Source organism: Natrix helvetica (assembly GCF_964273705.1).
Source record: "Natrix helvetica genome assembly, chromosome: 1".
In the NCBI taxonomy this organism is placed as follows: Eukaryota; Metazoa; Chordata; class Lepidosauria; order Squamata; family Natricidae; genus Natrix; species Natrix helvetica.
The window spans coordinates 294,827,995-294,843,377 of NC_138548.1; the positions used below are offsets into that span (position 1 = coordinate 294,827,995).

The 15,383-nt window shown below is 36.2% G+C and overlaps 1 protein-coding gene across 1 annotated transcript in view; it reads right to left on the minus strand.

Annotated features, from left to right (window-relative positions):
* The window catches only part of TRAIP (TRAF interacting protein), a 38,381-nt gene that overhangs the window by 11,590 nt on the left and 11,408 nt on the right, over positions 1-15,383 (minus strand). Inside the window, exons 5-11 of the mRNA XM_081934325.1 lie at positions 12,537-12,576; positions 7,244-7,371; positions 4,723-4,817; positions 3,428-3,541; positions 2,172-2,259; positions 572-661; positions 276-364 (exon numbers count right to left, since the gene is read on the minus strand). Of these exons, the coding sequence (XP_081790451.1) occupies positions 276-364; positions 572-661; positions 2,172-2,259; positions 3,428-3,541; positions 4,723-4,817; positions 7,244-7,371; positions 12,537-12,576 (644 nt within the window). The remainder of the gene's footprint in view (positions 1-275; positions 365-571; positions 662-2,171; positions 2,260-3,427; positions 3,542-4,722; positions 4,818-7,243; positions 7,372-12,536; positions 12,577-15,383) is intronic.

Genomic DNA, 15,383 nt, shown 5'->3' on the forward strand with positions numbered 1-15,383 from the left:
ATTATATAGATATTGGTATGGGGTAAATGGCAAAATACTGATGTTTATTAAAAGGATCAAACTCTCTAAAAAGGAAAACTCTCCTCCCCAAATATGGGAATACCATTGCCATTCAGATCATTACTGGAATAAATGGCCAAGTTAACCGATGTAAGAAGAAACTTCATAGTTTTGAAGAACTTGGCTCAACATTTTACAAGTGTCTGCATTTATTTTATACAGTTTAGGCATAATATCTTCATTGTTTCAAATGTTAATGTTCTCTCTTTGCTAACCTTTCAGAGACAAGCCGGCTAAGTGCTTCACTGGTTAATGATGGTACTTTTATGGTATCTTGTAGGACTCCTATCTTTTTTTTCAAACTCTGGGAAAAAAGTAGAAATAAAAAAAAAAGAAAATGTATTAAAAGTCAAGATATATATTTTCTGTTTTATATTGATTCTGTGTTGATATTTAGGAAGAGAAATCTTCATGCTTTCACTTCAATGGGAAAAATATTTGGAAAGAATGTTAGGTTATGAATATGCAACAGAAATAATGCATGGAATAAAAGTAGAGAGGAAAATCTTACTGTAATCTCTTTATCTGCAGTTCTCAGATCTGTTTGTGTATTTTTCAATTCTTCAGTTGTTTTCTCCAACTCTAGAAGAGTTTTCTGGAGCTATAGATTAAAGACTACGTGGTCAGAAAAACAGAATTCAATGTGGAATAAAATTAAATATAGTTTTATGTATCCCAAAATTACAATAATTGTGCTTAATAAAAGCACATTCCCAAATGCAATGTTTTAAAATATATCATATAACAGGAACCTGAAAGAGCCATCTTGAATGCGAACAGCTCACCTATGAAAGAATAATTTCTTGTCCTATCAAACCACCTGCAGAAGGAATTTCAGGGAGGCTCATGAGAAGATATTAATGCATTCTGAAGTACTACTTTATTACTTGTAAATGTATAATAAATTTTGGTGATCCCCAGCATGTGGTCAAAAAAGGTGTTTTTTTAAAATCAGCCTTCTGTTCTATATCTTGCCCTAATATTCTTCAGGTAGTTTATATGGTAAGATGGGCAGAAAGAAAATGATCCAAAAAATATTCAGTGAATTTTCATTCCTGTGTGTAAGCTTGAACTTGGTCTTCTCCAATTCCAGTTGAACACTTTAACCACTAACCAAATGTACTTATCCAATTGTATATATACTATTGAGACATGCCTGGATTATGTACAATGTATCAATATTGAATCAGAATAATTGGCATTATTTTGATATATTTCAGAGACCTATAGATTAAAAGGCATGTACTCTGCTCTCTCTGGTAGTTGAGATCTTTATCACAGTGAGTTGGGAGCTTGATTGGCTATCGATATTTCCTATACCTGCTCTTGGGTATATTATGTAATAGATGTTGCTACTTTAATAATTCCCGAATAGGAACAAACAGGCACAAAAAATAGGATTTAAAAGGTGATTTCCCCCCCATAGGTTTTCACAGAATAATTATCAAGAAACCAAAGGTGACCCAACCTCCAATTACAAATTACTTCTACCCAAGTACATGATATAGAGGAAGAGTGCAAATGGATGACTATTGCTCAGCATCATTAAATAATTCTGTTCCATCTGCCATTCTGAGTTAATCTTTTGGGCTCACATTCCTTGTATTAATTCTGAGCATCCTCAGAACAGGGCATTAAGGCATATCCTAATTAGGACATGTGCTTCTATTTATTCCACTGAGATAGTGTTATTGTGAATATTTCAGGCCAGTCAGTGCTTAATTAAAGAGAGTAGGAAGAGAGCAGCTATATGATAACTTGAAATCACTACTAACAAATAGTTGCTGATCTCTTCTGGCTGACCTCTGAAAATGCTGTGCTCACAGGCAACACAAGATTTTAATAAACAAAAATTGATTGGTATAAATCACGCTTGATAAACAATATGCCAGTATTGGATGTGTTGCATAGTTACATGGACAAACTGATGGCTGAAACAGTGACAATTTGAATTAGAAGGGTTCAGCTGAACTTAACTTTCCAGTTAATTAAGTAGTTACCAAATTGACTATGCCATTGGCCAAACAAAATGTATTTAAGTGACAGTACAGAGAATGAATTTTAAATAGATGCTCTGCATGCATCTGCAGGAACATTAATGCAACCTTTACCTTATGATTAGCAGAAAACAACTCCTTTCTCAGTTTTTCCACTGTATCATTTGATGCTTTCTGAGATTCCTTCAGATTTTCATACTCCCTGAAAGAGCCACAACTAGTCAGTCAACCTATGGAGTTTGCTTCCAAGAGAGAACTTAGACTGACAGAATAAAGCCAGTAAACAAATCTGCAATTCATGATTTAAGTGGCTGCAAAAGTTCCTGTTACATATAAACAAGCAGTTTCAATCTTGAATAGGCCAGCATTGATTTGCACAGTGTTAACACACTGACACCACTGCCAAGGTGAGAAAACACCCTTTCACAAGGAGCACTGTTAGGTTTGGAATAGATATTAAAATAGCAGAAAAGCATATAGCAAAACCCAAAGCAAACAATCTTTACTTATATGCAATGTTTAATAACTCTACTGAATTTACACCTCACTGAATTGATATGTAACAAGACTGAAATGATATGTAACTCATTTTGGTTTTTTAAAAAAAGTTTAGGTTGTGAAATCATTTCAGCAGTATTATAAAACAGTGCTGAAGCTATTGGTTACAATGTAGATACTTCATGATGTAGCTCATTATTAAAAGTTGTGATTATCCATTTGCTAATGTTGCTTGCACAAGCTGCAAATTAAACATGGTATAAATAGAAAGACCTCTCACACACCCTGTAGGAACCAGCAAGTACACTGTACTTATTGTGCCACAGCAACGCAAAGTGCTTTGCCCTGCACAGGGGAGATATTCAGAGGCCGTGCCGCATTACTCAGAATCATTACAATCCTCCATCTCTTCCGCTCCTATCAAACAATTGCCTCCTAAAAACCCTGGCAAACCTCTGAAAGCAGTTTCCATAGCAATGATGTGTCACTAATACAACAATAGTGTGCTTGCTGTGTTGAAAATCCACCATTTATCCCACCTGGGTAGCAACAGGGCTCATGTTATAGAACAAACTGCCAGCGGGAAAGTGGCTCAAAATTTGTTTATTCATCCAGATCTTTTAATAGCTCCAACATTTAATTTTTATAGTTTTTAAAATGATTGGCTTTTTAAAAATATATTTTTTAAAATTATGAAAACACTATATTTTTTGATAGTTCTGTAATCCTCCTGGAGCCCTTAAGGGAGCGGACTGCTTTTGCTAAATAAATAAAAATATACTTTGAGTCTCAACATCATTCTTATTTCTTACTCTCTGTTTCTTTAGAGGGTGCTAAACAAAATGCCTAAGCCAGGGCACTTTCTAACATACTTTTTTAGTGAGATGCAATAGACTGCAAGCTGTTCCATTGCTGCTTGCCCTGCTCCCATTTCACGGATCATCACCTCTACTTCGGAACGCTGACTGTGTAACAGTGTCTCAATTCTGGAAAAGAGAGAAATAGGATAGGAGTTTTCTGCCTCTGCTAGTCATAGTATAAATTAAAAAATATAATGAGAATAGCTCATTCTGTATTTCAGAATGGTAGAAGTTCCAACCTGGCCCAAAGCTTTCCTCAAATATCTACTAGTATATTTTAGCCTTGCAGTATGCAATTTGCACTGCTACTAAATTAGAAGCTACACACAATGAATAACCAATGATGTGCTCAGTAATCTGGTCATTTCTAAATAGTTTAGGAATAATTCAATTTTTTGTTCCTTGTTTACAATCAGTCTATTGGATTGAGAAATATGAACAATACATGTCATTTACATGCCATTTCTCATATTTATTGCATACATCCTGAAAACTGAAGGCCCATCAGAACCTTGGAGTACTAGTGTTCTGTCCATTTTATTAGTCTGGACCATTTTCAATCATATCCATGAACAAAAATAAGACGAGGGACTGGGAATACAAGTAGTACTTGACTTACGACCACAATTGAGCCCAAAATTTCTGCTGCCAAGTGAGACATTTGTTAAGTGAATTCTGCTCCATTTTACAACCTTCCTTGACATATTTTTTAAGCGAATCACTGCAAGAGTTAAAGTCAGTAATATGGTTGTTAAGTAAATCTGGCTTCCCCTTTGACTTTGCTTGTCAGAAGGTCACAAAAGGCGATCACACAAACCTGGGACACTGCAAAAGTCATAAAAACATGAGTCAGTTGCCAAGCATCTGAATTTTGATCATGTGACCGTGGGCATGCTGCAATGTTGTAAGTGTGAAAAATGGTCCTACATCACTTTTTTTCAGTGTCATAATTTGAAGGTCACTAAATGAACTGTTGTAACTCGAGGATTACCTGTAAATACATGGCCCTCAAAAAGTAACGTTTAATTTAGAAGTACCTTTTCTTGCTGGACTAAGATAGGACGGTTTGCCCAGCAAATCTAGGAATGATTCAGAATGGCAATGGTGGCATGAGCAATGAAAACTTAGTTAAAAATACATCCTTCATTAAAATCACTGCAATTTTCTGGATCCAGAAAATTCAAGTAATTCTTACCATATTTGCTCAGATATTAATTCAGTATTCCAAAGAGAATAATCTCTTTTGTACATGAGATTGGGATTATATATTTTCTAGAATATTGTCTATAAGATTAAGTTTCTCTAACCTCTCCATAGATTTCACCTTCCTTCGCAATTTTTGAGTTTCTTCTTTTGCACTCTTGGTTTCTTCTTGCTCCTGTTCTAAATATCTCATTTGTTTCTGAAAAAAGGAAAAGAAATATTAATGTATGGAAAACAGCTTCATAACAACAACACAGCCTTAACGTCAATCTATCTCACATGCTTTAGTTTACAGTAATAACAGGGCAACAATATCTTTTAGAATAGACAGTAAAGATGCAAAAGTGGCAGATAGCGTCTGCCTTTTAGGATTAACTATCAACAGCAAAGGAGTCAGACATCAAGAAACATCTTGCAAACTAGCATCCAGTAGGATTGAAATGAAGGCCTTGGAAGAGATATCAAATGCTAAATAATTTTATTAAAGTTTACAAATACAAAGATGAAGATATAACACAAAGGAAACTATAAAAAGTAAAAAAAAAGAAAATTATATAAAATATATCCCTCCAGACAAGTATAAACATTCAGTAACTTAATTCTTTTTCTAGTATTTTAGTAAAACCTTTTCCCATATCTCATTCCTTATCAATAATCAAATTTTGTAATTCAACATAAATCCATTTTGTAATTCAACTTATCACTTTCTACAAGAATAAAAGCAAAAGAAATCTCTCCCCTCTTATAAACAGAATTTTAAAACACTGACATTCAGTTCTGATCAAAAAGAAATTCCATTTATAGCTACCAGAAATCATAATATACATATTCTAACCCTGGTCAAATAGTTCATGTTGTAGTCTTCCCATTTCCTTCTAAAAACCTTGGTCTTGAATCCTTTCAAGTAATGCCCCAGAAGTTGATTTCATATTATTTTATTTTTCTTTCTTTTCAAGAACAGCTTCAATAGTTTAAAATGTTCTTTTGTAAACCCAACATAAGAAAACTTTCCAAATCATTCTTCTGATTTATTATTTGTATTTGTTTAGATATTAGCCAATATCTTTGAGGACTGGTTGTATCCACCACTTTTTCAGCACTGTCATAATTCCGAATGGTCGCTGAATGAGTGACTCAGTTCCACTCAACCGGTACATGGTTGCTAAAAATTGACATTGATTTGACAGCACCCAATCAATCAATCAGATATCAATGTGCCATAATATTTTTATCACAGTATTTCTAATCAAACAAAATATTTTGTTATAAAAATTTAACAGATGACTATTAATTAATGTATTTTGGGAGTATAAGACACACTCCCCCCCTAAAGAGGGTGAAAATTTGGCTGCATCTTATACACCGAATGTAGTCCTGGCCCCCACCCTTTGGCCTCTGCCTCCCAGCAATTTGCCTCCTTGCAGTAAACAGCAAATAGACTGTTTCAGTTTCAGCTTCAGCACAGCTTGATTAGCACAAGCAGCTGATTGTCGTTTGGATCGGCCTCCTGACATCAGCTGTTTCAAGCTGCAGGGATTGCCATTATCTCTTGCTGCCTCTGTGCACCCAGCTTTCAACCTCCGCACACCCTATTTTCTGCCCATTCTGAGCCTGGAACAGGGGGAAAATGGGGTGTGCAGAGGCCCAAAATGGGGTGCAGGAAGGCAGCAATAGGCTATAGTAATCCCTGCAACCTAAAACAGCTGATCACCGGGAGGCCAATCCAACCAACAAAGCTGCTTGTGCTAATCAGGCTGTGCTGAAATTGAAATACGCTGCTTGCTGCAAGGAGGCAAATTGCTGGGAGGAAGAGGCAGATTTCCCCCCCTTGTGCTAATCAGGCTAAACTGAAACTGGCTGTTTGCTATTTGCTACAAGGAGGCAAATTGCTGGGAGACAGAGGTACTTTACTTTTACTTTACTTTTATTTAATTTATAAACCGCGCCCTCTCCCAGAAAGGACCCGGGGCGGTGTACAGTCATATTAAAAACAACAATATAAATACATAAATATAGATAAATATATACAAAAGAATTATTTTTTTACAATTTTGGATTGTTTGAAACAGATTTCAAAAGCTTTTTGAAACTAAACAGGAATCATAGACTATTTGATTTGATTTCAGAGAAAAATATCCTCAGAAACATTAGAGTAATTAGTTAGTTATATACAATTACTCTATATACATTAGAGTAGTTAATTAGTTATATATGTATATATAACTATATATGTATATATAGTTATATATACATATATAAATGTTCTAACCAGCTTCATTTATAGTTCTATATTGCAATTATGGGATTAAAAGTTAACTATAGATGGCCATATAGATGTTATTGCAGTATAACCCTTTCACTTTAATTATTGATGCTTATAAATCTGATTGGATTGAAATCCAATTATATGTGTTGGACCAATTGCTCTCTACCTTTGTGCAATATTTGAACTATTTTAGTAAACTATGGAACATTGCTGAAGTAAGTAGCTTTCTCTCATTCACTTAAGATTACATTAATAGCCAATTCTTTTTATCCCTGCAAGATTAATCCAAGATAAACAATAAGCAGACCGCACCTTAACTTTCAACTTTAGAGATGACAACCCGATAATTTTCAACAAACCTTGAGCGTAGAACACAGCATTTCCGTGTCAGAAATAGCTTTCTGGAGTGATTCTATAGTGGCATTACGTAGATCCAGTGTCTCTCTCAATGAATTTACAATACATTGACAATCGCGTTTTTCTTTGTCTGAAGCAAAAAATTATAAATGTTATTATTTTTTATATTTAGTGAAGAAATAATTCTTAATACACATAGCAGAGATCTAGAATTGAGTGAGAAAGGAATTTAGCCAGAGGAAGTACATGCGAACAGAGTACAGTATAACAGTTGGAAGGGACCTTGGAGGTCATCTAGTCCAACCCCTTCTCAAGCAGAAGTCTCTACACTACTCCGGACAAATGGCTGTTCCTTCACTTCTTAAAAACCTCCCGTGATGGAGCACCTACAATTTCTGGAGTCAAGTCATTCCATTGATTAATTGCTTTTACTGAGGAAATTTCTCCTTAATTCTAGCTAGATTAGATCTGTCTTTTGCTAAGCTTCCGCCTGTTACTTCTTGCCTTGCCCTCAAGTGCTTTGGAGAATAGGTTGATCGCCTACTCTGACAGTCTCTCAAAAATTGGAAAACTATTACGTTATCCCCAGGCCTTGTCTTCGTTAGAATAGATATTCTCAGTTCCTGCAAGTGTTTATTGTATGGCTTAGCCTCCAGACCACCAATCATCTTTGTTCTTCTTCTCTGCACTCTTTCTAGAGTCTCAGAATATTTTTTGGCATCTTGTCGACCAAAACTGCTCCACTAATTCAGTCACTTTGACAAAGAGTGCAATAAAGTCACTGTCTTTATCTGGCTCTCCAAAAGCTGTGGGCGTACCTATTTTTTTTGGAACACTCCTCTGGGAATCACTTCCTTTTCAACTTTCTTTTTGTGCAAATATACAAGGAGAGACAATTGTAAAGAAAGAGGGTAGAAAAAGGATGGGCTGACATATTGTGGATGAGATTCAAGTCGAACTCTCCATCTCCTTTTGGTTTCGATATCATCCACTATCTCATTCAGGGCCAATTACGATCTTCTACAGTCCTAAAGGAGTTTTCTTGTAGATTAACAATTTCCCATTCTGTTCTTAAAAATGTTTGGAAATCTGCCAAAACCACTGTATCAATAGCACTGGATACAAAGTGCTAGAAATAATCCTTGTTAAAAACGTCCACCAGATTTCAAAGCCTCTTTTATATCCCTTGTTCATTGGGCTGAGGCAATACACACCCTACCATCCTTTTTCTTCAGGATCAGAATGTACTCCAGCACAGGGGCAATGCCTTGCAAAGAGTCACTGCAATCCATGAACCAACAATTACAGAATGATGTAACGATGACGCTTTGAAGACCAATTGTAGAAGTATTATTTTTTGTTTTCTCGATGAGGATTCTCATAGATCGGTATGTATTGACAAAAGGTACAGTGAAACAAGAGGGCAGGGCTGTTTTGCTGAACTATTACACCGCTGTCTTGTCATTCACTTTCACTTTCACTACAGCTTGTGCTTTGGGGTGAGGAAAACAAAACTCCTGGCCCAGTTTGTATGGTTGTAAATATTATTATCCTTTAAGATCTCATAAGAGGCAAATGTTATATTCAAGGAAGGAAGATCTATGAAACTGTCTCACTCTCGTAGGTAATGGTAGAAACACCTGTAGATGAACTTGATTCCTAGTGACTACAGTTTTCTTTATAGTATGGAAATGGTTTGCCTTTTTCTTTTTTAAGTATGTTTATTATCTGTCCCTGGTATTCATAGTGGTACTGTGCTTAGCTCCCAAATTAAAGACTTGTTAGTTTCAACCACCACCGAGAGCCTCAACCATTACTTTTCAAAAACATTGTCCCAAAATGCTTCTGATGCAATGTATAACTGATTTTAGAAATTTACAAGTCAGCAAAGTATCCTGATACATATTATTTCAATTGCTGGAGTCTCAATCTAAAAAGGTAAATTGGATACAATGACATTACTGAGTCCTGAATCTGTACTGTTGTGGTCAAAACCTGGCTCACTCAGAGCAATCATTAAATTACTTTGAAGATACGATGCAATTTGTATCTGTAATCTATCTCCCATTCCTCTCTTGCAGCTAGGAAATCAGGCAGACAATAGTAATCAGCAGAGGAGATTTACTGTGTAAAAACCTATACAAGCACACAGACTACTGTACCATATAACTGAAAGGAAGGCAAAGCAATCTGCACATCATCTACTTCCTTGATAAACACGTACATAATTTTACACAAATGCTTACAAAGAAAAAACAAGTACTCACTTTGAATACTGTTCATATTCACTTCCCTCACTGAGTCAATCAGCAGAATCCAAAACATACATCAAAACTGTCCACCACTTGCAGTCAGCCAGCAAAAATTCAAATTCGACCATGCAGCTTTCCTTATACTTGGATTCATACTGCATCTCATGGTGCTTTCCACTGGTACCCATTACCTTGTAGGGTTTTTTTTTTCAAAAATAAAATTTGCTGGCCAAATTGAAATTCCCTCAAATGGGTTCAAAATGGGAGAGGACAAGGGAGGTGGCAGAAAGCACAAGTCTGCAAAATGGCAAGAGGGTGCTGCAAGACTGCCTTCCTTCTCATCCTTTCAGTCTGAGTTACAGTACAAAATTATGCTGGCCCAAACCCCACTCACCTAAAACAACCAAATCACTTTGAAGATACGATGTAATTTTACTAGCAGGCAAATAATAAAACCGAATCTCCAGGGCATCCCAGCAAAGCAGTAGCATTTTGTGCTGGGCAACCCTGATCAAATGCAAAACCAGAGCTTATATACCCTTGGCCTACTAGATTGCAAAGGAAAGGCAACAAAAAAGGCAGACACAGAGAGAACTACTGTAAAGCATGACCATGGAATGTTTTTGGATAATTTCCCTGGATGACTTTATTATGCATCTCTTCCTACTAGTTCAGCATGCCAGCAATACTATGTCTGAGATATGGTCAATGGATATAAATATCTTTATTAATGGACTACAGGCTCCTACTGATTCTTCTTCCTTTCACTGCTCAGGGTCAATTAGTGAATGCAGAGTATGTGGGGGGATGTCCATTTCACCATCACGGTAAATATACGGGAAAGGAAATAATCCAGTTGGAATGAATGTTTTAGAAACAATGACTATTCCTGGCTGCTCTTATAAAACTTTCTTTTTTACTGTATTCTGATATTTTAAGACTTTTGTCTTTCAAATTAAATTACATTTTCCGCACTCTTTATGACTCACAACCATTTATAAAAAAATAATAAAAAAGATCATATTCTTAAAATTGTGGAAATGGAAGGGAATGAATAAGACTCACAGAACATCCTCATAGGTTTCTTATTTTTCAATTCAATGAATCAAACCTATAATGTTTCTACTGCACAACCCTGGACACTAGCAGATAAATACAGTATTTCAAAATAATTATTAAAAGTTGGGGTATTTGGATGTTCATCAAGCTCAATTTTATCATGTAAAATCTATGGCCAAACAAGATTTGGCCTATAATCAATTAGTGGTTCTTTTATGTATGTATGTATGTATGTATGTATGTATGTATGTATGTATGTATGTATGTATTTATTCATCCATTGGCTAAATATGGTGGTTCATAGCATTAGTTTACTGTCAACAAAAGAGACTATATGTAGCTCAGAGTTGAACTGTGGAGTCTCTCTCAAAGCTTGGTTGGTTGCTTGCAGACGTTTCATTACTCAACTAGGTAATATGTTCAATCCTAGAAGGGCCTGGGATTTGCTTTCTGTTTATATACAGTAGCTTGCCTGTCAGTGTTAGTGGGAGTATTATTTTCTCCTTGGTAGTTCCTTGATTAGGCTGTTGTTTACTGTTTGACTGTTAAATCCCTGCATAGTGTTTTTGGATTTTTTGGGTGTGTACCCATGAACATCAGTTAGGAGTCAGAAGACATCATAAAAACTCCTTAATTTCACAACGCATGGACAAAGTTAACTATAATTTCAACTGGAAACAGTAAGCATCCTAGACCAAGCTAAAACCCAAAACATCAGGGGATTCCTGGAAGCTTGGCACTCTAGACAAATCAACAGGCAAATCGATATAAACAACGTTTACACATTATTCAAGAGATAATAACAAAGCTAAAAAGAAAACAAAAAGACCAGAACACCCTCTCACTAGTGATCAACACCAAGATAAGCAGGGATTAGTGGTAGGATTAACACTACACAAACAATCAAGCAGTAAACAACAGCTTAATCAAGGAACTGCAGGTAGTCCTTGATTTATGACCACAACTGACCCCAGAATTTCTGTTAGTGAGACATTTGTTAAGTGAGTTTAGACCCATTTTATAACCTTTGTTGCCAGTTGTTAATTGAATCACCACAGTTGTTAAATCAATAACATGGCTGTTAATCTGGCTTCCCCATTGATTTTACTTGTCAGGTCAGAAAAGGTGACCATATGACCCCGGGATACCACAACCATCTAAATACAAGTCAGTTGCCAAGTGTCAGAATTCTGAAAGCTGCAATGGTGATAAGTATGAAAAGTGGTTGTAAGTCATTTTTTCAGTGCCACTGTAACTTTGTCGCAAAACAAACTGCTGTTAAGTCAAGGACTACCTGTACCAATATAAACAGAGAACAAACCCTACTCCCTTCTAGCACAGAAGTTGTTACAAGATAGATAACAAAATGTCTGCAAGCAAACTACCCAGCACCAGGTAGTCCACATTTCATTTACTCTTAATCATGGGCAGGCAGAAGAAATTTCATTCCTCAATTTGGAGGCAGAAGATTTTTTTATACAGATTGTGTAAAAAGACTAGGACAGTGATGGCGAACCTTTTCAGCACCAAGTGCCGAAAAGGGAGCGCGCACTCCTGCATGCTCATCTGAAACGTGACCTGGAAGAGGAGCTGCCCAATGGGCATGTGCGTGGCGGAAAATTAATTTCCAGTTTCTGGTGCCCCCATGCGTGTCGGCTACTAGTCTTCTCGTTAATGGCGTGCAAGTGTGCACTACAATCAGCTGGCTGGCGCGCATGCTCAGGCTGGAAAATGAAAGACCAGCTCTTCCAGTTTCCAGCACTGCTGCCTGCACAAAGGCCAGCTGATCATCGCATGTTCATGTGCGCCAGAAACCCAGAAGAGGAAAGGGCAATGCCACACATGCCAGGTCACAACGCTCCGTGTGCCACTTCAGGGCACGCGTGCCATAGGTTTGCCGTCATGGGACTAGGACAATGCCATAACAACAATTAGGCCCTCAACGTACATTTTATTGTCTCAGGCCACTCATTTTTCAACTTACCTTTCATAGATAGCTGAGCTTTCACCCTATCTAGTTCATTCTGAAACACAAAGAAATCAAATCAGGTTAAAGAACAAAGTCCAAGACATCATTACAACTTAAAAAAAAAGGTCATGTATGCTAAGGCCAGGCAGGCTCTGTCTGAGCAAAACATGTGTGATGTGTTCACTGTTGTTCATTTTCTGAATGTTATATAATTAATGTTGTTGCCTGATCGGTTAATCTGCTCTCAGCTACCAATTTATTATCACAAATCAGCTGACCGATGCAGGGAAAGTGCAAGAGCCTCCATGGAGCACCAGAGTTCCATTGATCACAATCTTGACAATCACTACTTTAGAACTACAGGAATGCTAAACAAAAGATCTTGAAGAATTAATATCAGAACAATTATCATCTTATTATGTATTTTTCTTTTTCATTTTTCAATTGTTAAGCAAGATCAGGAGACACACAGAATAAAACTTTTTGTATTTCAATTTAGCAAGGCAATCAGGCAAATATTCTGCCCAGCAAAATATATTAACCTATTTTAACTAATATGAAAACCCATTAAAACTGACCCATTCAATACACACCCAAGTATAGCAGCATCTGCAAAATCTATTATTTTAATGAAGTCCAAAAAAAAAAAAAAATTTGCAATGGCATATGGATACACTTACACTAAATACAATTAAAGCATTGTTTACTGCTCATTCAAATGAGCTTGGATGTTACTGATGCAGATTAGCAGCTGCATGAAACAGAGAGCATTAAACTGACACCAATCTGGAGGAAATGTCATTAACTGAACACTAAAGAGGTCTTTGGAACAATTGGCACTTTTTAATAATAAAAACGAGAAAATATATTGAATACAGAATAGGATACAGAATAACAGAGTTGGAGGTCTTCTAGTCCAATCTCCTGCTCAAGCAGAAGACCCATTGTGGACAAATGGTTTGATAAGTTTCCACCTGTTACTTCCTGTCCTGCCCCCTCAGATGCTTTGAGGAACACGTTGTCTCTCTTTTCTCTGTGACAGCCCTTCAAATATTGGAAGACTGCTATCATGTCTTTCCTAGTCTTTCCTAGTCCTTCCTTCCTTCCTTCCTTCCTTCCTTCCTTCCTTCCTTCCTTCTTTCCTTCCTTCCTTCCTCCCTTCCCTCTCCCTCCCTTCCACACATATATATTATACTATATATGAATATAGTATTTCTTTCTTTCAGAATTTTACACTTGATAATGCTACCATTATCAAGTGTAAAATTACTGTCTTTTAAAAATGTCAAAACGAAATGAAATAATTTCTCCATAAGCTAGAAAGAAGCCTTACAAGGAACTCCTTGAACCCTGAAAATATCATGGTATTTAAAAAATCCTGCAGGAGGGTACAGAGCAGAGGTGGTTTTCAGCAGGTTTGGACCAGCTCTGGAGAACCGGTAGTAGAAATTTTGAGTATTTTGGAGAACTGGTAAATACCACCTCTGCCCCCATTTATTCTCTGCCTCCCAAATCCTATCAGGAGGGAATGGGGATTTTGCAGTAACCTTCCCCTGCTATGCCCATAAGCCATGCCACACCCACCAAGCCACACCCACAGAACCGGTAGTAAAAAAAATTGAATTCCACCACTGGTACAGAGGATTAGCAGAAATGAAAAAAAAATTACAATATATTTACATGTGTTACTGTATTTTAGCATTCTTTTAAGTATTTGTGAATGAAATGACAAAAGCAGCATATGGATATTTTATATAATGACTACATACATGAAATAATTCAGTACACCGGGAGATATTATTTCCTAGAGAATAAAAAATAATGAGATTACAAGATCTCAAAACCATCTTCCTCTTGGGTTACATCTAGTATATTTAAAAGGGTCCTTTATCTTTTGTAAATTATTTGGGGGGTGGGATTGTAAGATAACAGAAGATGCAAGGCTGGTAGTTTCCAGAAATTTCCTTTCTCCAGGAAAATGTTGAATGAAACCTCACAGTTGACTAATCAACTACATCAATATTTGAAGTTATGAAACTTTTCATTTTAGGAAACTGGATAATGAACTATATATTTCAAAAAAAGGACACAAAACCCACAATATTGGCTTTCTCTCTTTGAAGTTTCCAAACCTGCATTTACCATGGCATAATATAGTATAGCATGTTAATATTCATATTGCAAATAAATATTCTTATAACATTTGTTCATACGATCCTTTTCAGAAAAATGCTTTTCAAAATTTGCAGAAAAGACAGCTCATAAACCGTCAGTAACTACCCTCCACCCAAATTTAATTAATAGGTTCATCTCACCCTATCTTAGAACCTGATGAAATGTCCAACTTTTTTAAAAATTCCATCAACTTTAAAGTATCATCTGCATTTCATGCTTGCCTATAAGCCATGCCATACAGTAAAACATCTGCACAGACCAAACCTCAGCATATTTGGGTTGGCATATTCTACGCATATGAACTTTTTATTCTAGAATAGCTTTCTACCATTAGATAACGATTCCGATTGCATGAAAAAGTGAGTACATAAAAAAAAACCACCTCACTGGATTACAATATAAAATTTAACAGTGGAGATGTATCAGATTCAAAGCCAAAAAATAATAAAATGCTTCAGAGTGGATGTGAGCATACACACTATATCTATCTTTATACAGAGGTGTTAATATTAAGCACCTTTTTATCTTCCTCTCTGAAGTGCTGCACGTCCACATTTAACTGTTTTCTTATAATAACTGTTTCAATAACTGCAAATTATTTCCTTTTCTCAAGTTTGCAGCAATTTGAATATTTCATAATTGATTCTCTCAATGTATAGGGTTTCCTCAATCAAAATGATGCAAGGC